General features: G+C 65.0%; 7 protein-coding genes across 7 annotated transcripts in view; 3 read left to right on the plus strand and 4 right to left on the minus strand.

Annotated features, from left to right (window-relative positions):
* Window positions 1-3,738: 3,738 nt before the first annotated feature.
* EMIHUDRAFT_361605 (hypothetical protein) lies at window positions 3,739-5,976 on the plus strand (the record flags this gene model as incomplete). The annotated part of the gene is made up of 7 exons (XM_005791163.1): window positions 3,739-3,766; window positions 3,838-3,952; window positions 4,648-4,711; window positions 4,880-4,937; window positions 5,007-5,046; window positions 5,162-5,351; window positions 5,508-5,976. Coding segments are annotated over 5 exons (505 nt in total), but the record flags the coding sequence as incomplete, so codon positions are not given.
* A 1,379-nt stretch (window positions 5,977-7,355) lies between these two features.
* On the minus strand, window positions 7,356-8,194 carry EMIHUDRAFT_440037 (hypothetical protein). Its single transcript, XM_005791164.1, has 3 exons — window positions 7,809-8,194; window positions 7,621-7,736; window positions 7,356-7,583 (listed from the first exon to the last, which is right to left on the minus strand). The coding sequence occupies exons 1-3, from the start codon at window positions 8,184-8,186 to the stop codon at window positions 7,493-7,495; spliced, it is 585 nt and encodes a 194-aa protein (XP_005791221.1). The 5' UTR covers window positions 8,187-8,194; the 3' UTR covers window positions 7,356-7,492.
* A 314-nt stretch (window positions 8,195-8,508) lies between these two features.
* Window positions 8,509-10,963, minus strand: EMIHUDRAFT_109211 (hypothetical protein; the record flags this gene model as incomplete). The annotated part of the gene is made up of 2 exons (XM_005791165.1): window positions 8,509-10,405; window positions 10,494-10,963. 2 exons carry the CDS (start codon window positions 10,961-10,963, stop codon window positions 8,509-8,511), a joined length of 2,367 nt encoding a protein of 788 aa, XP_005791222.1.
* Window positions 10,964-11,615: 652 nt separating this feature from the next.
* EMIHUDRAFT_224220 (hypothetical protein) lies at window positions 11,616-12,219 on the plus strand (the record flags this gene model as incomplete). Its single annotated transcript, XM_005791166.1, has 2 exons — window positions 11,616-11,758; window positions 11,907-12,219. 2 exons carry the CDS (start codon window positions 11,616-11,618, stop codon window positions 12,217-12,219), a joined length of 456 nt encoding a protein of 151 aa, XP_005791223.1.
* Window positions 12,220-15,074: 2,855 nt separating this feature from the next.
* EMIHUDRAFT_109212 (hypothetical protein) lies at window positions 15,075-17,628 on the plus strand (the record flags this gene model as incomplete). Its single annotated transcript, XM_005791167.1, has 3 exons — window positions 15,075-16,181; window positions 16,254-17,106; window positions 17,258-17,628. 3 exons carry the CDS (start codon window positions 15,075-15,077, stop codon window positions 17,626-17,628), a joined length of 2,331 nt encoding a protein of 776 aa, XP_005791224.1.
* Window positions 17,629-18,641: 1,013 nt separating this feature from the next.
* On the minus strand, window positions 18,642-19,607 carry EMIHUDRAFT_224222 (hypothetical protein; the record flags this gene model as incomplete). Its single annotated transcript, XM_005791168.1, has 2 exons — window positions 18,642-18,783; window positions 19,069-19,607. The coding sequence occupies 2 exons, from the start codon at window positions 19,605-19,607 to the stop codon at window positions 18,642-18,644; spliced, it is 681 nt and encodes a 226-aa protein (XP_005791225.1).
* Window positions 19,608-20,459: 852 nt separating this feature from the next.
* The window catches only part of EMIHUDRAFT_454582 (hypothetical protein), a gene marked incomplete at both ends in the record, with an annotated part of 8,316 nt that continues 3,961 nt past the window's right edge, over window positions 20,460-24,814 (minus strand). Inside the window, 14 exons of the mRNA XM_005791169.1 lie at window positions 20,460-20,516; window positions 20,652-20,876; window positions 21,242-21,416; window positions 21,661-21,840; window positions 22,100-22,152; window positions 22,223-22,244; window positions 22,413-22,488; window positions 22,635-22,770; window positions 23,071-23,235; window positions 23,660-23,875; window positions 23,981-24,083; window positions 24,128-24,299; window positions 24,368-24,452; window positions 24,561-24,641. Coding sequence (XP_005791226.1) covers window positions 20,460-20,516; window positions 20,652-20,876; window positions 21,242-21,416; window positions 21,661-21,840; window positions 22,100-22,152; window positions 22,223-22,244; window positions 22,413-22,488; window positions 22,635-22,770; window positions 23,071-23,235; window positions 23,660-23,875; window positions 23,981-24,083; window positions 24,128-24,299; window positions 24,368-24,452; window positions 24,561-24,641 — 1,746 coding nt within the window. The remainder of the gene's footprint in view (window positions 20,517-20,651; window positions 20,877-21,241; window positions 21,417-21,660; window positions 21,841-22,099; window positions 22,153-22,222; window positions 22,245-22,412; window positions 22,489-22,634; window positions 22,771-23,070; window positions 23,236-23,659; window positions 23,876-23,980; window positions 24,084-24,127; window positions 24,300-24,367; window positions 24,453-24,560; window positions 24,642-24,814) is intronic.

Raw genomic sequence — 24,814 nt, forward strand, 5'->3', positions numbered from 1 at the left:
ATAAAATTGTCCATTAGTCGGTATGTAAAAAATACACAGAACCAGCCGTAAGCATTACGAACAAAGCAATATCGAAGGTGCCATCGGGAGGTCCGTGTACATTAAGGAAAGTCAGAGAGGGGGCGTCATAAGGCCATCTTAGTGGCTACACGGCCTGCCACGGGTTGTGAGCCGCGACTCTGGACGACTCTGAACCGGCGCTTGATGCGGGCGTAGCTTGGCCTGTACGAGGTTTTCCGGAAAACAAAAAGGAAAACAGAGGGTCCCCAGCACTTTGCGTTGCCGGAAATTTCCAGGGAAAACAGAGGGTGTTTGGTGCTCCATTCTGGAAACTCGCGAGTTTCCCTGAGTCTGAGAGCTGGTCTGGGGCAAAATCTGAGGCAAAATTGAGGAGTCGACAAAATACCCAGGCGGTCGCAGGGTAATTTCCAGGTCTACACGGGTTCTCCGCAAAATTCCCGGCATTTTGACGATTTGGCCTAAAATTTGGCTGATTTTGGGCCCAAACCAGCCTCAGACTCGGCTCAGAGCCAAAAATTTGACGATTTCCACGGAGTTTTCTCGGGAAAATAGAGAGGAAAAGAGAGGGTGCTGTAGAGAAAAAAGGAAAGGAAAACAGACGGGGTGCGAGAGGAAAACCTCGTACAGCCTAAGGCGTAGCTTGCGATCCCGACCCCTTGCGCGATGCGCCTCTTGATGCATTCTACCATCTACTCGCACATGGCAAGCATGGGCGACGCCTCACGCCCCATGCCGGCCATCCAAGATATGCGCGCGCCAAGGTTTTCCGTTAAATTCTTTTTCGTGTCGAGCCTGTGTGCTAAAGAAAAGAAAGAAAACAGACAACCCAAGGGAGGGATGGGAGAACGGCACGCCGCCACCACACAGGGATTTTAAGGAGAGGAGTGTGATGCGCTAGCCGTCGCCTACCCTAGGGAGTCTGCCTCTTCCTATCTCTCTTCGCAGTCTCTCTCCGATTCTCGCTTCAACCTTCGTGCCACCTCGCGGCCGTCCCACTCTCGTCGCTCTCTCCCTTGTCACTTCCTCCAGCCTGTGTGCTGTGAGAGAGAGTTGTTTTGTTCATATTCTTTTTCGTGCCTGTGTGCTGTGAGAGAGAGTTGTTTTGTTTAAATTCTTTTTCGTTGTAAAATTCTTTTTGGGTGAGCCAGGATGGCGCCGGCGCCTTCCTCAACGCCATCCCAATGCGGGATGACATGCGAATGGAGACTTGGGCGATGCGTCTTTCGGTGCAGCGCCGCCTGGGTCTCCCCCTCGACGTGGCCTGCCAGGCCGCGGCGGCGGGCAAGAAGACTCGGAATGGGAAGACCCACGACGAGTATGGCGACGCTGCTGTCAACGTACCGCAGCAGGGCCACAACACCAGACACAAGTACACGCTTCGACGCCTCATCCTCGCCCTACGCGCCGCGTGGGGCACCGCTGTGCGAATGGAGCCGAAAGCCCACCTCGGTCAGAGTTACAACAAACAACCCGACGTGGACGCGGACAACATTGGCTCGCACGGCACGCACTATTGCGGAGACGTCAAGGTCGTCTGTCCCCTCAGCAGCAGCGGGGAGCACGGTCGGAAGGGCGCTTTTGTCGCTTTCGGCAACACTGAATCATTCTACCGGAACATGGTCATGGGGCATGGGCCCTACTGCGAGGAGGGAGAGGGAGGTGGGGGGCAGGGAGAGGGGGGGGGAGAGGAGGAGGGGGGGGGGGAGGGGGAGGGGTACGGGGGGGGCGGCATGGAGGGGGAGAGGAAGAGCAAGGGCGAGAGAGGGCAAGGGACTGGGCGCTGGCATACCAGGGGGGGCAGGGTGGTGGGCGGCGACCGCCGCATACCGTCCTACGGCGGGGACTATCGCTACGCCAGGGAAGACAAGGGCGTCGAAGTGCAGCTGCTGCTGTTCGAATCGTTCGGCGGGTTCGGAAAGGGGGTCCGTGAGATCCTCCGGAGAGCGGCGGACGTGCTACAGAACAAGCTGACGCGGGCCCAGTACCTCGATGAGGTGACTTGGACCACCAAGAGCTGGCTGGGGCTGCAGAAGCAGCGCATCTCAGTCGTTCTTCACACGGCCATCGCAGAGCAGGTCGTGAATGAGCTTGCCTGTGGCGGGGGTGGGCGGGTGCACGGAGCTAAGTGCCTCGCCACCCTCGCAGGAGTCGCTTAGGCGGCTCCCGTGGTGTACCTGTGTTCGTGCCAGTGCGCGCCAGTCCCGTGCCCAGTGTTGTGCGAGGGAGTTTGCGGTAAGATTCTTTTTCGTGAGCACTGTTCCCGCGTTTTGCCTGGGTACTCGCAGGTGGTTTCGACAGGCGGCGTGCGCCTCGACTCGCGGCTCGGTGTGTCGACAGTGCGCCTCAGACGCGCCTCGATGCCGATCTCCATCTCTCAGCGAGAGGTCTCCCGCCTCAACGCGTTCCTGCCGGATGGCCAGCGCACGTACTCCAAGCGAGACGAGCTCCAGTCGGAGCGCATCCGCAGCCTCTTCCACTCGGGGCCGGCCGAAGAGCGTGCATGCGGCGGCGGGCGGCGGCTGGTGCCGCTGCACTCGTCGCCCAATATCTACAAGGTCGAGCGCTTCGTGTCGCCGCGCGAGATCGAGCATCTCGACCGCCTCATCACCTCTCGGCGCGCCGCCTTCAAGCGCTCGCACACGGACGACGTCGAGGGCAACGACGCCCTGACGGCGGAGCGGACGTCGCTCTCCCTCATCCTCCCCAAGGGCGCGGACGCCACTCTCCGGGCGATCGAGGCGCGCGTCCGACTGTGCATATGACTGGGCCAACTTTTCCGGAACCTTCTCCGAACCTTCTTGGAACCTTCGAGCAGGCGCGCGCGACCGACTTGGTCGGCTTGCCTCCGGACCACGTCGAGCCGCTGCAGGTCGTCTCACGCGCGCACACACTCGCACCACACACTCACACAGACGCGCACACGCGCGCTCTCCCCTTCTCGCTCTGCTGGGCAAAAGCGCTTGAGGTGTATATGTGTGCCTTCGCGCACCGGGCCTTGCTTGCACTTGCAACGTATCTCCCCCGATCTCGCCATATCTCGCCATATCTCCCCGATCTCCCCATATCTCCCCCGACTTCCCCACATCTCCCCATATCTCCCCATATCTCCCCACATCTCCCCACATCTCCCCACATCTCCCCACATCTCCCCACATCTCCCCACATCTCCCCACATCTCCCCACACCTCCCCACATCTCCCCACATCTCCCCGTATCTCAGGTCGTCTCATACGCAGAGGGCGCCCGCTTCGACCTCCACCACGACCTCGGAGTGCTGACGATGGAGGACGACGAGGCCGCCGAACGCGGAGGCGGCGGAGGCGGCGGAGGCGGCGGAGGCGGCGGAGGCGGCGGAGGCGGCGGAGGCGGCGGAGGCGGCGGAGGCGGTAGCGGCAGCGAAGGCGGCGGAGGCGGCGGTGGAGGAGGCGGCAGCGGCGGTAGCGGCGGCAGCGGCGGTAGCGGCGGCAGTAGCGGCAGCGGCGGCAGCGGCGGCAGCGGAGGCGGCGGCGGCGGAGACGGCGCGGGTGGCGACGGCGCGGGATCCCGCGCGAGCGGCTCGCGGCGGTCGCCGCGGCAGAGCGGCGTACAGGAGGGTGGCACGAGTCAGCTGGACGGGATGCGGGTGGAGGAGGCCGGCTCGACCGCCTGACAACTGTGAACGGCGCCTCTTCACACCTCCAGCCGTGAACAGGTGTCCGCCCAAGGAGGGGCGCGAGGCCGGGCAATCACGCGGTCAGGGATGAATGCGGAGCGGCGTCCCACCTTAGGTCGAGGTCACACTGTGAACAGCGTCTCTTCACACCTCTAGCTGTGAATGCGGAGCGGCGTCCCACCTTAGGTCGAGGTCGGGCCTGGCGCCCGCCGGCTGGTGACCATCTTTGTGTACCTCAACTCGCTCCCGCGCGGCGTCGGCTGCACCGACTTCCCACAGGTCCGCTCCCCCACGCGCACCGGGCCTTGCACTCTGAATGCCGCGCCGGCTCCTGCCCGTGTGTCCGGGCGTGGAGATGCGAGGGACTGCCCTGGCCCTTGCCCCACCTTTGTGTGGTGTGTGGAGATGTCTACCTCCCCTTCCCTTCCCTTCCCTCCCCTCCCCTCCCCACAGCTCAACCTCTCCGTGCAACATCTCCCCACATCTCCCCACATCTCCCCACATCTCCCCACAGCTCAACCTCTCCGTGCAACCAGCCTGCGGCACGGCCCTCCCTTCCCTTCCCTTCCCTTCCCTTCCCTTCCCTTCCCTCCCCACAGCTCAACCTCTCCGTGCAACCAGCCTGCGGCACGGCCCTCCCTTCCCTTCCCTTCCCTCCCCTCCCCTCCCCACAGCTCAACCTCTCCGTGCAACCAGCCTGCGGCACGGCCCTCCCTTCCCTTCCCTTCCCTCCCCTCCCCTCCCCACAGCTCAACCTCTCCGTGCAACCAGCCTGCGGCACGGCCCTCCCTTCCCTTCCCTTCCCTCCCCTCCCCTCCCCACAGCTCAACCTCTCCGTGCAACCAGCCTGCGGCACGGCCCTCCCTTCCCTTCCCTTCCCTCCCCTCCCCTCCCCACAGCTCAACCTCTCCGTGCAACCAGCCTGCGGCACGGCCCTCCCTTCCCTTCCCTTCCCTCCCCTCCCCTCCCCACAGCTCAACCTCTCCGTGCAACCAGCCTGCGGCACGGCCCTCGTCTTTTGCAACGTGTTCGCCGACGGCGCGCCGCACGCCCGAACGCCCCGCCAACTCCCCGGCCGCCTTCCGCACACGCAGTCGCGCGTCTCTCCTCCTTGTAGAAAAAAGAAAAAAGCGGCGCCGACTCGTGCGTGACGCACCGCGCGGGCTCCCTCCTGCCCGATGCCCGGGTTTTTTTTCTTTTTTCTAGGCGCCGCCGACCCGCGCGTCGCGCACTGCGCCCGCCCCGTCGACGCGCCGCACCGCAAGTCTGGCGGCACCGCGTGGCCATCAACAAGAAGAGCGGTGTTCGCCAATCGCGAGGAACTATTGATTAGGTTTGGGTGCAACGTGTGGCTGACAGACGTCACAATGCAGGCGGTACCTTGGCAGACCGTCCCATCTCCCCACATCTCCCCATATCTCCCTGTGTCTCCCCGTATCTCCCGTATCTCCCCATATCTCCCCACATCTCCCCACATCTCCGCCGCAGGCGCACGCCATCTCCGCGCCGCCCCGCGGCGCCAAGCGACGCCAAGACGCCGCACGCGGCGGCGGCGGCGGCGGCATCCTGTGCGGCGGCCTGCTTGACTCCGACTCCGACGCCTTCAACGTGCCTCCGCCCGCCGCGCTCGTCGGCCTCGCCGTCCGGAAGCTCTTCCCGCGCCACGGCACCTTCTCGGGCGCGGGAGATATGGGGAGAGCTGCGGGAGATGTAGGGAGATCGCGGCTCTTTTGGCACCTCTCGGGGCCGCCTTCGACCGCCTTCTCCCGCCTTCTCCCGCCTTCCCGCCTTCTCCCGCCTGCTACCGCCTTCGACCGCCCTCCGCCGGTCTCAGGCACCGTCGTCTCGCACCACGCCTCGCTCTTCCGCGTGCTCTACTCTGACGGCGACGAGGAGGACGTGCCGCTGGCTGCACTCGCCAAGCTGGCGCTCGCGGCGCCGCAGCACCTCGTCGGCCGGCGAGTGTCGAAGCACTTCCCCGGCCTCGGCCGCTTCGAGGGCGCCGTAGCGTCGCACTCCTCCCGGGACGGTTTCCTCGTCCAGTACGACGACGGAGACGAAGAGCACCTGGCGCCGCCGCAGCTGCTGCGCATCTTGCTGCCGGTCAAAGGGAAGGGGCGGAAGAAGGCGTGCGGGGCGTGAGCATGCGGTGTCGCATCGCGACGATGTGCCGTTCCGCTCTCTCGCGAGTCCGAGGTGGGCCCCGGCCGGCCGGAGCCCCTTCCTAGGCGGAGGCCGGAGCGGCGCGATTCGGGTTCATTACTTGTTGTACCATACCCAGAACCGAAGAAATAATGTACGACACGCCGTAAAATCATGCGCTATGCAAGTAGTCTATAAAAGTTGAAGCCGGGGTGGTGAGCGTGCCCAGACGCGCTACGGCCGCCCATGCAGTTGTTCCTCCCATCCGGCTTGTAGGCAAAGAAGCCACATTCGGACCTGTTGTAGCACGAGGTCGCGCACTCCTCGAGGCTAGCCGCCGGCCTCTTGAACAGGCGCGCGCCACTGTCGGCCGCGACCTTCGTGTCTTCAAGCAGTAGCTCTGCTGGCGCGCAAGCCTCCTCGCTCCACATCAGGTATGTCGGGTCGTTGTAGTTGCAGCCGGTGCTGCACGCGTGGCTCTTCGACTTGAGCTCGTCGACGCCGCACAGGCGGTACCCGTGGGCCTCGCATGCCAGTGCTGCTTCATGCAGTGTTGCATCGTTGACGCCTGAAACGCCAGGTAGCCCCGAGACGCGAACGGCTCGCGAATTGCCACCATATGGCTGGTCGACAGGGCACGCCGAGACTCCCCTCCCATCGTCGTCGCTGCAGCAACGTACGCTACCTTGCGCCTCCGCTAGCACGCACATTGCCTCGCCACACCCGGCAACGGCGAGCACGGCCAACGGCAGTCGTGGCAAGGCCGGCGGCGGCAGCGATGGTGGTGACGGTGGCACGTCTACCGCCCAGACGAGACCGAAGTCGTGCCCGCATCCTGTTCCCTTGGCGCAGTCGGTGGCGAGCTCATCGACGGAGCAAAGCCGCGCGTCGACAGCCGCGCAGATAGCCTCGGCCTGGGCGAGCGTTTTCCCATGCTGGCAGCCGTCCATGGTGGGAAACCTGGACTCTGCCCAAACCGAGCACATATCTCTCCGACGCCACCCGCTCTTGGGCGTAGTACACCTTGCCGCTCAAGCTGGGCGACATATTTGTCATCTGGAACCCGCGGTGTGGATTTACCGGCCTCGCTCGCACCGTCCCATGACAAATCGTGACTTGGGTTGGTCCGCGGTAGGCGAGACGACGAGGCGGCTCCCGCACCGGGCACGGAGGTCACCGGCAGCGAGGTGCCGCTGCCCGCTTTTGCGAAACGACCCTCGGCGACGGGCGCGATGACCCTCCAGGACCGCGCGACGACGAACGCGGTCAGCGTCGACCAACTCGTGCAGTGGTGCACCGTCCACAAGGCGACGGTGAACATCTCTTTGAGGATCGACGCCGCCAACGTCGACCAGACTACCGACTCTCCGCTCGCCTTCGATGCGGTCTGGAAGAAGTGCTTTCGACTTACATGACTCTGTCTTCAAGAATTTTTGTACTGTCCATTATTTTCTGAGAGTTGTGAGTAGAGTCTAGAGATACATAGATGACAAAATCGAGGTGGGAGCTCGTGGCAGGGGGGGGGTGGTATGACGACGCGCGACGTCCGACGAGAGCACCTGCGCGCCGCGTGTGCGCCGCGCGCCCAGTACAATAAACAGCATCTCTCCAGAGAGTAAACACACGATCGCGCAGAGAACGGGTAGACCGATGGCAGCGCTGCGGCTCCCTCTACCCTCAGGGAGAGTCGTCGATCTTTTTCTTCGCCGCGGCCGCACCCTTCTCGAGCGCGCCGAACAGGCCCTTTGCCAAGGTCTTGGAGATGTCCCTATAACACGCGACGACCGCTTACGGGACCATGTCACGGGCGAGCGGTAACAAGTGAAGTTTGGCGGCTCCCGAATTTGTATTCCTCGTTGCCCGTCGCGGACCGCACCTGGCCCTCAAACCCCTTGATGGCGCCCTTGGTCAGGTCGCCAAACTGAGGCGGCGGGAGTTTTGGAGTGGTTGCGATGCGAGAGAGGGCAGCGGAGAAGGACTGCAGCGCGCGCGCCTGGTACCCTGAATCGTCCAGCACCTTCTTGGCCGCCGCTCCAGCCTCGACGGCGGTGCCGCCTGCGTCGAGGACCGCTGCGGCTGCGGCCTCTGCGGCGTCTGTGGTGGCGGACGCGATCGCCTTGGACCCGTCGCCGAACCGGTAGTCGGCGTTTCCAGTCATGTCGCGGATCACTCGCAGCGTGATGTCACCGAACTTGTAGTCGTCCTCGTGCGGGTGCGGGTACTCGCCCTCCTTGGTCTTGTCGACCGCCATGCAGACGCGATGAGATGGAAGCCTAGCGAGCGAGCTATCCGAGGGCCCGACAGCTGGAAATGCACGCCGCAAGGACGGGAGGGTGAAGCCGCTCGCCAAGAGGAGCAGGTTCATTGTCATGATTTCGCACTCTCAAAAAGAATTCAACTGTGACTGAATCGTTCGCGAGATTTCGCACAGCTCGCAGAGCGTCGCGTGGCCGCATGGGTGGTTCCGAACGGTGCGAAAGGTGGCTCATGCACACAGTGCAGCTCTCGCCGTCCTCGACCTCCATATACAACACATGTTTATATTGGCCCCTGGGGGGTGCGGGACCCCGCAGCTTCACGGCAGGTCAGCGTCTTTTACGCCCTGGTGAAAAAGAATTTTAGAAAGTCCCTAAGCTAAAAGTACGTACACATGCGAGTTCCAGTCGCTACACCTGCATTCCACTCAAATCTACTCAAGAACGGAACATGTCTGCGTACGGGATCAGGTTGTCATTACCGAAGTTCCGCAGGTTGGGCATGACGGCCTCTAGCTGGCTGTCCTCGACGCCAACCCACTGGGCAAGGTTCTTCCAGATCGCCTCCCACGACGAGGTTGGTAGCATGGGCGCATTGGAGGAAAGGCTCTGCGGCCCGTCAACCCTGAGCTCGGGGAAGGCGCCACGAATGTTCCCACCGTTCACGCTGCCGCCCATCAGGTAGTGGTTGCCGCCCCACGCGTGGTCGGTGCCGGCGCCGTTTGTGTCCAAGGTGCGTCCAAACTCAGACATCGACTGCAGGGCCACACTCTCCCACACGCCCTGCGCCTTCATCTCAGCGACAAAGGTGGAGAGAGCGGGCTCCACGTGCTCGCGAAATGCCTTTTGCATCGCCAATAGCAGCTCGCTGTGATGGTCGAAGCCGCCCATAGCGATGTAGAACAGGTCCACTTCTGCGTTCAGCGCTTCTCGGGCCGATATGACCTTCGACACCTGCTTCAGCTGCTCGATGAGGCGGCTGCCACTCGGCCAGCTCTGTGTGAGGGTGGTATCTGCGAGCTTTGCTGCAATATCCTCAGAGTCGTCCAGTGCCCGTCGCACTGCTGAGTTGAAGTTGGTGGCATACAACGACTCCGTCTCCATTCCAGCCAGCCGCTTGAGCGTGCGCATCGTCGCCTCGCGCTCCTCGATATTGTATGCGTCGGCCGCGGTCTGTGATCCCCCAAAAGTCAGCATCCCCTTGCTGGAGTCGAGGAGGATGGGCTCGACAGGACTGCCGCGGAACATCGCGCGCGAGCTTGTGATGGAATAGGGAGTCACCTTGACGGGCGCAGTCCCTGCGGCCTCCGCCTGGTCATAGAGCGCCTTGATGATGCGCCCCAGGATGCCAGTCTCGCCCGTGGTATGCTGGGGCAGCAACGATTCCGCGGCGCCCTGCATCAGGTCGTGAGCGAAGATCCCGGCGGGAATTTGCCGGTCCTTGTCCAGGTACTCCTGCTTCGTCATCGGCTCCACCATCCCACCCACGTTGGCGACCCAGAGCGCCTCGCCGTCCGCAAACGTTTGCTGCAGCGTGGGTAGCTCAGGGTGCACACCGAACTTGGTGCATGGCTGTTTATTGCTCGCTGGGACATCAATCTGGAGCAGTGAAGCCGGGTCTAGCGCGACGACACCCCGCGTCTCCAAGTACTGCTGCGCCACATTTCTGTCGTCGCAGCCAGAGTGCGGGACGAGCACGTTGAAGGAGTCGCAGCCTCCACGCATGTAGAAGAGGATTAGAGCTCGGTAAGGACGTGAGGCGCGCACCGTCGGAGGCAGCGTGGGTGTGCTGGGTGGCGCAGCCACGGCGGTGCTCGCTCCTGGAATGTTCGTGATACCAAAGGCAGCCGTGGAGGCCACCAGGCGCTGTGCGAGACGGATTGCATAGTCTGCATCGGAGCGCGCCCGTGCCGCTTCGTACTCGGGGAGGTTCTCTGGCGCGGGCGCAGGAGTACTGCATGCATCGGCAGCAGTGCAGTTGATGGTGGTGGTCGGGTCGTCTCCGAAGAAGGGCGTCCATCCATACACGACGTGCCGTTCCAGCGCCACTGCGTCAAGCAGCAAGCAGGGCCCGAGGAGGAAGGAATGAAATGCCCGGTACGTCCCAGGCTCGTAGATGCTCGAAGACCACTTCCACCGGAGTACTGTGCCACCGGCTCGGCTGTCGTAGCCGTAAATTTCGACAGCTCCACCTTTGTACCGCATGTCGATCCCGCTCCCGCGGGTCGCTGCCGCCGTCGAGTAGACATCGCCACCGTCGGCGCCGATGTGCCTCAGCACGCCGTCCCACGTGAAACAGAGAACCTCCCCCACAGCGTTTGTTAGGTACTCCCCCCTTGCAAGGCTTGGAGGCGCGGTGAGGCGGGCCAAGAGGCTTCAGGGCTTCAAAGCGAGAAAACTCAAAGCGAGTCGCAAATGCTGACTCTACTTCGTACTGCGCAGCAACCCCTTCAATGGCACCCTCAGCCATCGCCTCCGTCCGAAAGCGGCCTGAAAATGGATATTCGTCGACCCGACCAACGCGCGGCGACGCGGACGCAAATGCTTGACCTATAATACCGTGCGGTGACGCCGCCATTGCATAGCTATCTGCGCCGAAGCCAATGTCCAGCCGATGAGTTGGTCCGGAGATTCGGTCGTATACGTGCCTTCCAGAGACACGGACCACCCAGCCACGTATTCTCCACTGCGCCGTCGAATAGCCCATGGTGATGTTGAGCTCGTCGCACAGCTTGTGTCCGCCGAGGCCAAAGGTGAAGGGGCGTCCTCCACAGGTGCCATTGATCACCTTCCAGCCGGTGTTGAAGTCGTTCAACTCACTCGCCCAAAAGGAGACCGCTGCATGCTTGTGCTTGTGCCCTCCGACGATACCCGTCAGATGGGCTTCGGTCATGAATGACCCGTCGACCACCAAGTGCCCGAGCCTGAAGCTGGCGTCCTCAGTCTTTACGTTCACCGCGAGGCCAGGTGCGGATATGAAGCAGTACAGCTGTCTGTGGCGGCCACGGAAATCGGCAGAGCCGCCATGCGGAAATTTGAGGTGGGGGTCACGGGCCGCTTGAGCACAGTCGTCACCTTCAGACCACGAGAGGATTTGCAGCAGCAGCACGGCAAGAGGAGAGAGCCTCCCTGCCGATTGTCTCCCAGCCGATTGTCTCCCAGCCGATTGCGTTGTGCACATGTCGGCAGCGTCTAGAGACGCCCTTTGTCTGTCCGACGGAAGTCCATGAAACAGACCAAATTTGGCGGGTCGATGCCGCATGGCCACACGGCCGACGACAAGACTCGTGCCTTGAGCACTTGAGCACTGGCTTGGGTCCTCAGCTCATGGATGGGTGCATGTTTCTGCCTGTGTTGTGTCGTGTGTGTCGGGTTGTCCTGGGGAGGGTCTAGGGGGCATCAATCACCATCCTCCCCCACGCCACGCATGTCAGGCTCGGCGGCCGCGAGGTCTCGCGACGGCTTGGGTGGGGGGAGAGGGGGGGCACATCGCAGAGACGTCGTACGTCCACCCCCACGCGGAGGAAATGCCATGTGCATGTTACATGTCGTCTGCTGCGCGTGCCGCCACCGCCCTCGCGCTCTGCGTGTTAGCGTCCGCGCAAGACACGGCAACGCAGTCGGGAACAAACGCCGCCTACAAGTATCTGGCGGCGGCCCAGACGGCGCGGCAAGCGACGGAGCAGAGGTTTGCCAGGTTGGTGCCGTCGCATTCTTCACTCACCCAGGCGGGTCTTCGGCTGGCCGCAGAGGTGGCGTCGCTGCAGCAAGATCACGCACAGCACGAGAGTCTTGTCGCTGCTGCTGCGGAGGCCGCCGGCGAGCTCGACTATCAGGCGTCGGGCTCCCGCCCTTCTCAACGCGGTTTTGTGCCTACAACAGCTGATGCACGCCCCAATCGCTCAGGAACTCGCGGCGATCCAGCAGCGCAGCCTTGCGCAGATGAAGCAGCAGTCGAGGCTGGAAGCGCTCGAGCTGGCGAGGGACACCATCGAGCAGGAGGTCGATCAGCTCTATGCCCCGCTGGTTCCATCTACAACAAGCGATGACCAAGAGGCGAGAAACAGGCGGTCGATGATCGAAAAGTACGAGCAGAGAAAAGCTGAGCTAGAGGTGATTCGGCGGCGGACTGAGAAGGAGTTGAGTTAGCAATTCGCTCGCGTGTTCCGGTCGGAGACGGAGGCGGTTGCAGCCCTCCGGCGGGCGCTGACCTCTACTCCACGGTGCGTCTGTCCTCTCTGGGAGCATCGACATGCAGCGCGCCGGCGCCGCGCGGTTGTGCTGGTGGGGCGAGCGTCCACCGGCCAGCTAGCTAGCTCAGCGCCGCCGCCGGCACCCTGCGGCCACCGGCCGCAGGTCCAACGTCTAACTGTTCGTGGACTGGCTTGCCACAACCGGAGCGCGATTCCAATCCGCTGAACTGTATGCGTGACGCATACACGTCTCTGTGGTCGTGTGTAGTAACTCTGTGTTAAGAACGACTGAGATGCGCTGCTTCTGCAGCCCTAGCCAAATCTTAGTACGAGTATATATTCCAAACACCGCACTCCTTATGAATAAAGCGGGACTCTTGGGCTAATCACTCCTTATGAATAAAGCGAAGAAAGAAATCAGAAGTAGAACGGACATCCCGGCCATCCCGCCCGGTCATCCCGACCATTCCGGTCTGTCATTAACCACACATGACCTCACCTCCCCTACCCCCACTCCACACTACACTCAGAGCCTAGGTGCCGCCACAAATGAGACAGCGCACAGAACAAAGACAAGGTTTGGGGCAATTCCCTTGCCAGGCATACTTATCAATGGTGGATGAGGCGTGCTGAGGCTTTCCCGCCCTGCAAGCACTTTCGGGTACTCGACCAGGTAGAGCCGGTATGCGTCCGCTTGCTTTCGCACCTCCGGTTCCTCCAACTTGCTCCAGTCGCCAGCCTTCGCAGCTGACACAGCCTCAGTAATCTCGGGTCATCTCGGCCAATCTCGGGTCATCTCGGGGAATGATGAGTAGGCGAAACTGTAGGCGCCTGCGGAACTGTAGATACGGGGGGCCTCGTGTCGTGTGGCCCGAAAGGTAATTGGAGTTTAGCCCCGTCCAAGACGAGTTTTTTGTACGGTACGTTCACATTAGAACGATCGCCTTGGCTTGTGCGAATCAAGAATACGCAGGCCCGCGCGTGGCCGTGGGGCTGGGGGGGGAGTCGGAGAGGGCCGGTCGGCGGTCGACTGTTGTTGGAAGTATACACTGTCGCGTCGTACTAGCACGGTGGAGTTTGAGGGGGAGTGCCCGTACCCGTGATGTGGACCGCTAGGTGTAACAGCAGCAACGTCAGTAACCTCGGCTCCTGCGCTCCTCGCCTCCCTGCTCACTACCCCGGCGCCCACGCCTCGACCTTCTTGGGCAGCAGCTGGTTCGACAGGTCCTCTCCGTGGCCTAGGCAGCCGTGGCGGCCCTGACCCCACGAGAAGAAGGCGCCGTCGGCGGTGAGCGCGAGGCTGTGGCAGCCTCCAGCCGACACGGCGATGACGCGCTGGGTAGCAAAGGCCTCGATCTTCTTGGGCAGCAACTGGTTCTGCTGCTCGTCGCCGTGGCCCAGCTGGCCCCAGCCTCCATTGCCCCAGCTCCAGACGGCTCCGTCGGCGGTGATGGCGAGGCTGTGGAAGTATCCCGCCGACACAGCGACGACGCGCTGGTCAGCAAAAGCCTCGACCTTCTTGGGCAGCGGCTGGTCCTGCGTGTCGCCGTGGCCAAGCCTGCCAAAGGCTCCATCGCCCCAGCTCCAAACGCTGCCGTCGGTGGTGAGGGCGAGGTTGTGCACCTCTCCAGCCGACACAGCGACGACACGCTGGTCAGCCAAGGTCGCGATCTTCTTTGGCAGCAGATGTAGCTGCGTGTCGCCGTGGCCCAGCTGGCTGTCTTCGCCAAGGCCCCAGCTCCAGACGGCGCCGTCGGCGGTGAGGGCGAGGCTGTGGCGCGTTCCAGCCGAGAGTGCGATGGCCCGCTGCCCTGCGAAGGTCTCGATCTCCTTCGGCAGCAGCTGGATGTGCTGGTTGCCGTGGCCCAACCGGCCTCGCCCTCCATGGCCCCAGCTCCAGACGTCTCCGTCACCGGTGAGGGCGAGGCTGTGCTCGCGTCCAGAAGAGACAGCGACGACGCGCTGGCCCGCCAAGGCCTCGATCTTCGTCGGCTGCCACTGAACCTCATGGTCGCCGTGGCCCAGCGCGCCCGAGCCTCCCTGGCCCCAGCTCCAAACAGCGCCGCTGCTGGTGAGGGCGAGACACTGGAATCCTCCAGCCGACACGCTCACGGCGCGCTCACCGCCCAGCGTGGAGGGGAGGCGGGTCGGCGTGTTGAGCCGCGTCACGCCCTCGCCGTGGCCAAGGAGGCCTGCGGCGTGATCCGGCGCAGAGCCGCACGACGAGAGCCGCCCCTCGCCGTCGATGAAGAGGCTGTGCCAACAGCCTGCGGCCGCCCTCGCCGGCGGGTTGGACTCGCACAGCAGCGCCGAATAGCACAGCCAACGCACGGCGCAGCTCTCGCCCTCGGGCAGCGCCGGCAGCTCGAAGGCGCGCTCTTGCGCCCACAAGCGGATGCCCTCCAGCGCAAGTGAGGCGTGGAAGAGCAGCGAGACGGCCGCGACGCGAGCGATGTCGGGAGGGTTGCAGCGGGAGATGGCGCGCACGAGGAGCTCCGTGGGGAGGTCGAGGAGGCGGGTGGGCGGCGGCGTGTCTGGCGAGGGGGCGGCGGTGGAGGAGGAGGCGAGGCGGCGCGAGCGGCGGCGCGGCGGGGTGGACATCGCAAGGAAAAGAATTTTACAAGCCTCTCTCACAGCACACTGGCACGACAAGGGCGCGGATAAAGGTGTGCCGATGGTGCCAAAGAAAAGGGACGATCCAAAAGAAATTCTGCTCGGCACTCGCCGCCCCAGCCTGCCACCGCCCAGCTGCCCTCGCCGCTCCACTGTTGCACTCTTCCGAGCTAGCTGTCCGCAGAGCCCGAGCGCCAGATGCCAAAGCGCGACCGCCAGCCCGAGCACTGGGGCTCGCTCGTCCCGCACAACTCCATGCACGGCCGCCGTCCCGTGCCGCTCTCCCGCCCGACAGTCGTCATTGGCAAAGGAGGCGACGTGCGAGCGCCGTCCAACCCGCATCTTTCGAGGCACCACATCCGGCTCGAGCGAGAGGGCGACGGCAGCGTGTACGCGACTCACCTCTCCGCGCTGAATTCGACATGGCTAAACGGCAAACGCCTCGAGCACGACCGGCGGACGCTCGTCGAGCCGTGCGCAGGCAACGCGCCGTACAGCCTCACAGGCGAGGCGCCCGACGCGCCGCTCCTCTTCGTGAGCGTGCCGAACGCTGCCAGTGCACGCGCGGCCTGCGAGGAGAGGAAGCTCAACGGCTGGTGCGGCTGGTCGCTGCGCCTTGAGCGAGCGGGCGACTGCGTTGCCGCTCCTGCCGGAGCCTCCGCTGCGCCTTCCGCAGAGCCGCAGCGAGGCGGAGCGCTTGTGCTCTGGTCCAGAGGCGGCGGCGACGCGGCGGCGGCTGAGACGGAGAAGCCCGCTGCGGCGGCGCAGTCGTGGGCGGTGGCGGCGACGGTGGCGGCGACGGCAGCGGCGGAGAACTCGGAGGAAGCGGAGGCAGAGGCGGCGGCGGCGGCGGCGGCGGACGCGACGGCGACGGCGAAGGCGGAGGCGGCAGAGGCGGCGGCGGCGGACGCGGCGGCGATGGAGGAGGCGGAGGTGGAGGCGGCAGAGGCGGAGGCGGCGGCAGAGCCGGAGCCAGAGTGGGGCTCGGAGGAGCGGCGCGCGAAAGAGACCATCTTCCGCGGCGTGCGGCTGCTGCTGGCGGCGCGGCTCGGCGACAAGCTGCGCGAGCTGCAGGAGGAGGTGGTGCGGCGCGGCGGCGGAGAGGTCGTAAGCGACGTGCGCGAGGCGACGCACTTGGCGCTCGAGTCGGACCGCCGCCCCTCCGAGCTGGCGTGCCTGGCCGCGCTGCCGGAGGCCGAGTGGCCGCGCCTCGTGACGAAGGACTGGGTCGGGCAGTGCTCCAAGGTCCTCTCCGCCGACGGGTCGCGGACCGACGTGCTGCGCAAGAACTTGCACCCCAGCGCGGTGACGGTTGCCCGAAAGGGTGTCTGCTTCAGTTCTCGACTATGTCGTGACGCGTCCACGGCACGTCCGTAGGTGGCTGCGGCGCGCGAGCCCGCCTCGCCCGAGGCGTCTGTGGGACCCGAGCCAGGTGGGGCGAGTCCGACGCGCCCGAGTTGCAACCTTTGCCAATGGGTCGGAGGCGGCGGCGGAGGGCCGGCGGCGGCGCAGGGCCTCGCAGGGCCGAGTGCGCTCAGCGAACCGCCCGCGTCCGACGCCTTCTTTGTCCGCGACCCGCCGTCGCCACCGCCGGAGCTCAAGCGCGCAAAGGAGGAGGCGAGGGCCAAGGCCAAGAAGGGCAAGGCAGCGCGGACGCACCAGCACCAGCAGAGTTGGGGCCCACGCGAGATGAACGCGTCAAAGCACCGCTGCCTGCTGGCAGAGACCTACGAGAAGGAGGAGGACGACGAGCGGCTCGCAGAGGAAGTGTGGATAGCCACCGAGAAGTTCGACGGTGTGCGCATGCGATGGGAAGGTCACAAGCGTGGCTTCACCGGTCGCAACGGCCAGGGCCATTTTCAGCCCCCGGACTCCTTCAAAGCGCTGCTGCCGGAGGAGCACCTCGACGGCGAGCTGTGGGCGGGCCGGTGCCGGTTCTCCGCGGTCGGGTCTCTGCAGGGCACCAAGGGGTTGGGGAGGCGTTTGCACGAGATGGCCTGGCACAGCCTAACGTACGTCGTCTTTGACGCACCGCAAGTGGCCGGGCCCTACATGCAGCGGCTGGAGGCGGCACGCCGCGCGCTCGCCGCCGTTGGGCCGCCGGACGGGCGCATCGTCGTTGCGCCGGCAGTGCGAGTGGCGGACGCGACGGCCAAGGACGCGCTGCTGCAGCGCGTGATTGCCAAACGCGGCGAGGGGCTCGTGCTGCGGCGCGACGAGGCCTGGTGGCGTGCGGGCCGCCATGGCGCGCAGCACCGAATCCCCTCTTGCCGTCTCTCCCCCCCTCTTCTCTCTTCCTCTCGCCCTCTTCTCCTCTCTCCCACTCCTTCTCTCGCCGTCCTCTTCTCCTCGCATACCCGCGCAGCCTCCCGCCTTGGCAGGCCGCAACGTGCTCAAGGTAAAGCAGTGGCTCGACGCTGAGGCTGTGATCGTGGGCCACAAAAACGCGCACACCACCGGCAACTTGCCGACCGTGCTGGTGCGCGCGCTCAACGCGCCGAACGCCAGCCCGTCCATCGAGTTTGAGCTGAGCGTCGAGCGGCCGTCGCCCGAGGCTCTGAAGCAGCGGACGCTCCTCGAGGACCTGCAGCTGCGATTTCCGGTGGACACAATTGTCACATTTGTGTACCGACAAATCTCGAAGGGGAGTGGGGCGCCCACCATCCCCGGAGGGGCGCCAAAGATCATGCGAGTCCACCCCTTTGACTGTGACTGTTGTGTCTGCCGTCCCGAGGGTGACGATACTACGTGAACGATGCGCGCGCCGCGGGTGCAGCGCAGATGCATCTCCACACACAGGCCGCGCGGACTGTGCGCGCGCGTGTGTGTGTGTGTGTGTGTTCTTTTTTAACACATACGCGCACAGAGCTCTGTAAAGCCGTACATGTGTAGCTCTCATGTCTAGAGACACTAGAGAGAGAGCCGTACGATCTTCACAGGAAAACACACACAGTCAGACCGCAGCACACAGTCGAAACAACGCGACCTCCATCCGCAACAGCCCCGCTCTCTCGCCCCCCGGTGCGTGTGTGCTCGCCTTGGCCATACGAGGGCGGCCTGAGGGTGGGGGGCGGGTCGGGGCTGTGGGCGAGCACTCCACCGACAACGCCCAAGCGTTGCGCCGCTCGCCCGGGCCGTGTGGCGGGCGGCGGGGGCGCGGGGGCGCGGCGCAAGTGGGGGCGCAAACGGGGCCCGCGTTGCAGTTTTTGACGGGAGATAGCCGAAAAATGACCCCGCACACAGTGTGTGAAGCTATTTCGGGCCCGGGCTGGCTTTGGGTTTGGGGGGGGGGGGGGCGGGGGGGGGGGGTTGCACAAAAGCTGCACGCGCGAGCCAGCTAACTTTTTCATTTTTGATTTCTGATTTTTTGAATTTTCGTCTGGGAGGGGGTCGTCAACTGACCGGGGGTCTTTCAGTGGGGGGGGGGGGGTTTCGTGACCGTTCATCGTCGATGCCGCCTGACTTACCTGTTCCCCGCTGGCGCGACCCCGCGCCGGCCAGCGGAGCCATTGCCCGCTCGGTCACCTGGTCACCACCCCCGCCGGCGCGACGCGATCCGATCGACGCCGCCTGTCCTCGCGCTCCGCCGCAATGCCACTGCGCACGTTAGTTATTGGGAATCTCCCCACGGGATTCCTTTTTCTCTTCACCTGACAACACACCCAAAATCACCCCCCTCCCTTTCTAGTCAAGTCGACACGCAATTAAGCGCTCATTCGATCTCCATTGTTTCGCGTCTCGGCATGTGGAATGCAGCAATGCACATCAAATACATGCAAAGGCGGGACCATCGTAGGGCGGCCATTTCATCGACCACTTGGCGTAACTTTGTTGAGTTTCCGCGGTGTGGATCTGAATGTTCAGATCTCCACCTTCGCGGAAGTTTTGCCAACGTAGTTCGGCCGACCTACGAAGTGCGGCTTCCCTTTCGGAATCCAAGGCCGACCGACTCGAGGCCGGTATGGTTCTTGAGAAGGTGGTGTTGGAGCGGAAGATGAACTTATCTGTGAAATTGCAAATATATGGGCAAAAACCGCCGCAGAGCCATGCATCGTCGCATGTGAGTGGACCGCAGCAACCATCATCATAGACTCTGCCGCAACAATCTTCGCCGAACGGGCCAGCGGAAAACTCCAGCGGAAAACTCCGCACAGCACCTGCCGGCAGGTGCCTCGCGGCTGGCCGAACGTACCTGTAGATACAGCAAGGAAAGGGCCAGGGGAAGATGCATTGGTTCCCTGGGCCTAGGATGAATCGGGTTTTGCTCTCGTCGAATTGCAACCAAAAGCATACGAGGCAGCAGCACGGCGGTGGCACCGAGTAGCATCCGCTCTCCAGCTCCTGGCAGTCCTGACTGTCCTCTAGCTTCCTCCTCGCTTCCTCCTCGCGAGCCATGCGTTGCACTTCGACCTTACTGGGTTTCGGCTTTGGCAAGGATTCCTCAACACAGGCCTTGCACCGCCTCTGTTCCACCGGCTTCCTCCACTGGTTTCTCGAAAAGTTAGACTGCGGGTGCACCTTGTTGCACTCGGAGCACACGCAAGCGTCGCTCGTGGCTGCCGATACGGCCTCGCTGCTGCCGAGCACATCCACGGCGACTGCCGGTGCGAGCTCTTCCACAATGCCTGCCGGTGTGAGCTCCTCCTCGACAGCGAGGACCTCCACCACAGTGGCGGGCGGTTCGCCGTCAGCCTCCACCACAGTGACGGGCGAGTCGCCATCAGTCTGCATCGACGCGAGGGGCTCTTTCTCTGGACTCTCTCGCCTCCGTCGGCCGCACTCGGCCGTTCATCCGCACGGCGGGTCCATCGATACCCGCCCTTGAGCACTTGAGCACTGGATAGGGCCGATTCCGCGTGGTACGGGACCCCTCGATCGTCTCGCCCTCCCTCACTGGTGTGTTCCGCCCTTGGCGTTTTCATGTTGAGCTACCCGTCGATGTGATCTGAGGCGGTGCCCGGTGCCTGGCCTGCATCGAAATAACGGCGGGTCATCAGCCAAGGTCTCAAGCAGTGGTTCATCGCGACTTACTTGAGTGAGGCCATCCGCAGGATCCGGGATAGCATACACAGTTAGATGCACTACCTCACTGGGCCTGTGGCCTCTGGCCTGAGACCACCGTAGAGTACGAGACGCTTCCCATCACCGTCTCGCCTCTCGGGTTTGTGTGGAGGTTGTATATGGGTGTTGCAGTCTGTGAGAGAGCGGAGGGTGTTTTGTCTGTTTGTGTTGTGAAATTCTCTTTGAAATCTCAGACTCAGAGTCCTCGCACTCAACAAATGGCCGAATCCCCATTTCTCTAAAGGGGACCCCCTCGCGAAAAATTCATTTCGACATGCAGCTTGCCGTTCTCGAGCTGCGGCGGGGCTGGCTGCGGCCTGCGCAGCGCCGCAGCCTGGTGATGGTGCGGACTCGAGGCTGCGGAAACAATCTTTTTGAGAGGAGTATCTCGGTAAGGCTTGGTGTACGGGGGAGATACGCACATATGTGTGTGCTGTGGGGTCGCGCGCCACCCAACTGGTGTTTCCACGCCTCCGCGTCTCTAATCTGTTTTGAAATCAATGGACAAAACATTCTACTTAGCTAGCTATAGGACCTCGCCCGCTGCAGCGCAGCCACCCACTTCGCCAAATCCACGCCCTCGCTCCTCGCTGGCTCGTCTGCCGCGCCGCCGCCGCCGCCTCCCGCCGCCTCCTGGCCGCCCGCGCCGCCCTCCTCCGGCGCCGTGCTCGGCCAGTCGACGCGGAAGAGGTGGGTGTGCTGCGGCGTGGTCACCTCGAAGTGGTAGCCGGGCAGCGTCCGGGTCGACGAGCGGCCGAGCTCGACGATGAGCTCCGCCTTCTCGACGGGCAGCGGCGACTTGAAGAGCAGCAGCTGCCGCGGCTGCACGACGGCCCACCGCCGCTTCCTGGGCGTGAAGAGGTCGCCCTCCTTGCGCAGCCAGCCCGCGTGCAAGCACTCGTCCGGCGGCAGGTCCCGCACGCTCACCGCGCCGGACAGCTGCGGCTCGGGCCTAGGGTTAGGTTAGGGGTTGGGGCTAGGCGCCGGGGTAGGTTCGGGCGGTGGTTCGGGTTAGGTTAGGGGTTGGGGCTAGGCGCCGGGGTAGGTTCGGGCGGTGGTTCGGGTTAGGTTAGGGGTTGGGGCTAGGGCCGGGGGGGTTCTGGTTCGGGCTGTGGTTCGGGTTGGGGTGGCAAGGTTAGGGCTAGGGCCGGGGGGGTTGGGGTTCGGGGTATGGTTCGGGTCAGGGTGCGTGGCTCGGGCCTCGGCGAGGGCAAGTCGCGCAGCAGCGGCCGCAGCTCGCCGCCGTCGTGCAGATCGATCAGGTTGCGCGCGCCGCCACCCGGCTCGCCGGCCTCGCCCAGCACCCGCCCGTCGAGCACCGCCACCGGCAGCAGCTTGCTCAGCGACCCGCTCGCGCCCGCCGCCGCCAGCAGCCGCCGCAGCGCGTGCACGCCGCGCGGCCCTTCGCGGGCGAGGTCCACCTCGGAAAAGGCGACGCCGATCGCCTGGAGAGTGGGGACGGCGAGAGTGTCGGGCTCACTGATCAGCGGCGGCGGGCTTCCGAACCCCGCTCGGCGCCGACCCGCGCCTGCAGCAGCAGCCGCGCGCGTCGTGAGCGGGCGCACGCCGCGTAGAGCGCGCCGCACGTCGTAGTGTACAGGACGAGCCCTCCGGCAGGCAGCTCCGCGTCGGCCGCGCCCCGCTGCGAGGCGGCGCCCCGCTGCGAGGCGGCGCCGCCGCGCGACGCGGGCCACGCGCCCTCGCGCAGCACGCGCCTGAGGACCGCGGAACAAGCAAGCGAGTCATTCTCTCTCGACGCCGCGGCCTGGCACGCGCCCCCGTGCAGCGCGGGGCGCGCCCAATCAGGCCGGAGCCCTGCTGCAGCGCGTCGCGCGCATCCTCGAGGTCGTCGAGCTGCCGCGTGTCGTCGCGCCCGCGTGCCACCGTCCAGCCGTGAAAGAGCCTTGCGTAGAGAGCACGCGCACGTGGAGGCGTGAGGTATTGTGCAGTCTGCTCAGAGCACCGCGTGGAGACGAGGGGTGCGAACACAGCCGAAGACAGCGGAATGCGGTCGAATGCCGCGGAGTACGCGTCCTCTCGAGTGCTGGCTGGGGTACAAGAACATGTATTCCGCTTCTAGGACCCGAGACATGGGGAGATACGGGGAGGTACGGGGAGATATGGGGTACACGAACACGTCTTCCGCTTCTAGGTGAACCCACCGCCGCAGCTCGTCCGGCTCTGAACCCGCAAGGGCGTGGCTCAGCTGCATCGCCTAACGGCTCCTCCCTCGCCGAGCTCACTACTTCGTCCGAGCCCGCGGGGACCGCGCTCCGCCGCGTCGCCGGCTCGAAGGTCTGGCCGTACCTGGGTGGGTTCGGGTACCGTGGGGTAGGGGGAGGGTGGGTTCGGGTGCCGTGGGGGAGGGGGAGGGTGGGTTCGGGTGCCGTGGAGCAGGGGGAGGGTGGGTTCGGGTACCGTGGGGTAGGGGGAGGGTGGGTTCGGGTGCCGTGGGGGGTAGGGGACGAGCCGCACCGGGAGGCGAGCGCGGTGGCGAGCGCCTCGTCCTCCTCCGACGCGTCGCGCCCGACCCACACGAATGTGCAGGCGCCTAGGAAAGGTCCAGGAAAGGTCCGGGAGAGGTCCAGGAGAGGTCTCGCCGACCCACACGAATGTGCAGGCGCCTAGGAACTGTCCAGGAAAGGTCCGGGAGAGGTCCAGGAGAGGTCTCGCCGACCCACACGAAGGTGCAGGCGCCGCCGTCGACCAGGCAGACCGCCTCGGGCTGCAGCATCCACTGCTCCGGCCGGCCGCACGGGCCGTGCAGCCACTGCACGCGCTCGAAGCCGCGGCCGCGCGCCCACACCCGCCACATCGACGGCCGGTGGCCCGCCTGCGGGACGGTGCGTCTCGCACATGTCGTGGACGTGCCGTGGTCATCCTCTCCGCCTCCGCCTCTGCTCGAGCGACCTGTAGGGCGCGTCTCGGACATGTGCATGGACGTGTCATGGACGGGCTGCCCCGCCGCATGCCGGCGGCCCGCCTGCAGCGACCGCATCTCGGCGGACCGCGCGATCTCCCTCTCCTTCTCCTCGGGCAGCGGCGACGCGCGGCCCAAGCCGAGCAGCGACTGCCTGCAGACGTGCGTTCGCGGACGTGTCGCGGACGTGTCACAAGCACATGTCCGCCCAACCCCGACGAGCAAGGACTGCCAAAACTCGGCCGGCTCGGACGCCTCCGCCACCACCTCCACGCGGCCCGAAAGCGCGCCCGCGAATCGCTCCGCGACGGCGGCCGCGGCGGCGCGCACTTCTGGCGAGCTGTGCGAGCCCTCCCACTGAAAGAGCGCCGCCTCGGCCTGCGGAGTGGGGTACGCCAACCTCGGGGCGGAAGGGCGGGAGTGTGCCGTGCATTCGGAGCACCGCGTGGGTGCGAGACTGCTGCAGACACAGCTGAGCACAGCCGAGGGCGGCTGATCCCAGAGCACGCCTCCTCTCGCGCGCTAGTTGGGAGACAAGAGTGCGCCGTCTGCTTCTTCTAGTCGCCTCCGCCGCGTCGACGAGCAAAAACACGTCCGCCGAGTCGAGGTATTCGGGGCTAGGTCGCACCTGCCGCGAGATGTGGGGAGATGTGGGGAGATGTGGGGAGGTCTGGGGAGATGTGGGGTTAGGACGCACCTGCCGCGCGCAGCAGACCGCCGCCGCCGCCGCCGCCGCCGCCGCCGCCGCCGTCGCCGCCGTCGCCGCCGCCTTGCCGCCGCGCCGCTTGATCTGGAGCAGCACCGACCCGCGCAGCGCGGAGAGCGAGGAGGCCGCCGCAGCGCCGGTGTGCTCGCGCGCGGGCTCGCCGCCTGCGGGCGAGTCGTCGTCTGCGGCCGACTCCTCCTGCCCAAAGGGCGCGTAGTCCTCCTCCTCCACGCAGCCCGCGCCGGGGTGGCTGCCCGACAGCACGATCAGCCCCTCAAGGAGCTCGACGAAGCTGGGCGGCTCGTCGCCCTCCTGTTCGCAGCGAGAGGTGTGAAGAGACGCCGTTCACGCCGAGAGCGTCTCCAGCTCGCCCCCCCCCTCGAGAATCTCCCCATATCTCCCCAGATCTCCCCATACCTCGAGAATCTCCGGAACAACCGCCGGCCCGAGCTGCAGCAGCAGCGGCTGCAGCCGGAAGCGCCAGGTGAGGAAGCGGCGGATGGGGACGCCGCTGCCGCGCCTAGCTCGTGTAGTTGGATTTGGGCACCGGGGTTGGTAGGGTACTGCCGCGCGCCGCTGCCGCGCCAGAAGTGGAGCGACGAGTGCGGCACGCCGCCACGCGAGCAAGAGTAGAGCACCATGAAGGCGCTCCCCGAGAAGAAGATGCCCAGCTCGCTGTCCGGGAGCAGCGCGGGGGGGCCCTCCGACAGCAGCCACACGTTCAGCATCTCCGAGCCTATTCCACGCAGCTGGGTTCTGGGTACCGGGCTGGGTGGGGTACCACACGTTGTGCCATCTCTGAACCCGGGTCCACCGCCGCCCGGGCCCCGCCAGAACGGCTCCTGCCGACGGCGACGGGCGGCGCCGGAGCGGGCCCTTCAGCCGGCTCCTGCTCGCGCGTCATGCCGCGCTGCTCTCGCATCCGCGCAATCTCCTCCTCCAAGGAGGGCGCCGCGCGCGCCTCCGCGTCCCTCCGCCCCCCCGCCGGGGAGCCGACAGCCCACTCGAGACTCGCCTCGCGCGCCCAGTGCCACCGCTGGAACAGCGAGCGGAAGACGGTGCTCTCGCAGCCCTCGCTCTCGCGACAGACCACCGCTGCACACCCCTCCGCCCCGCCGCCCTCCGCCGGGAGTATTTTTTGAGATATCGACAGTCTCCGGGAGCAAGGTAGGCTATATGGAGCAGAAAATCCCTGGATATTCCACCGCTGGATTTTCCCCACGGTATCCCTTAAGAACATTTCGAGGCCTT

The sequence above is a fragment of the Emiliania huxleyi genome (genome assembly GCF_000372725.1).
Source record: "Emiliania huxleyi CCMP1516 unplaced genomic scaffold EMIHUscaffold_115, whole genome shotgun sequence".
Classification (NCBI taxonomy): Eukaryota; Haptophyta; order Isochrysidales; family Noelaerhabdaceae; genus Emiliania; species Emiliania huxleyi.

Excerpts from the sequence above, each read along its gene's own strand:
- EMIHUDRAFT_440037 (XM_005791164.1), bottom strand. The coding sequence starts at position 8,186 with ATGACAATGAACCTGCTCCTCTTGGCGAGCGGCTTCACCCTCCCGTCC. Across the intron at positions 7,737-7,808 it reads TGGACGATTCAGGGTACCAG|TTTGGCGACCTGACCAAGGG; the intron begins GCGCGCGCGCTG and ends CCGCCGCCTCAG. Across the intron at positions 7,584-7,620 it reads TCACTTGTTACCGCTCGCCC|GGACATCTCCAAGACCTTGG; the intron begins GTGACATGGTCC and ends CGCGTGTTATAG.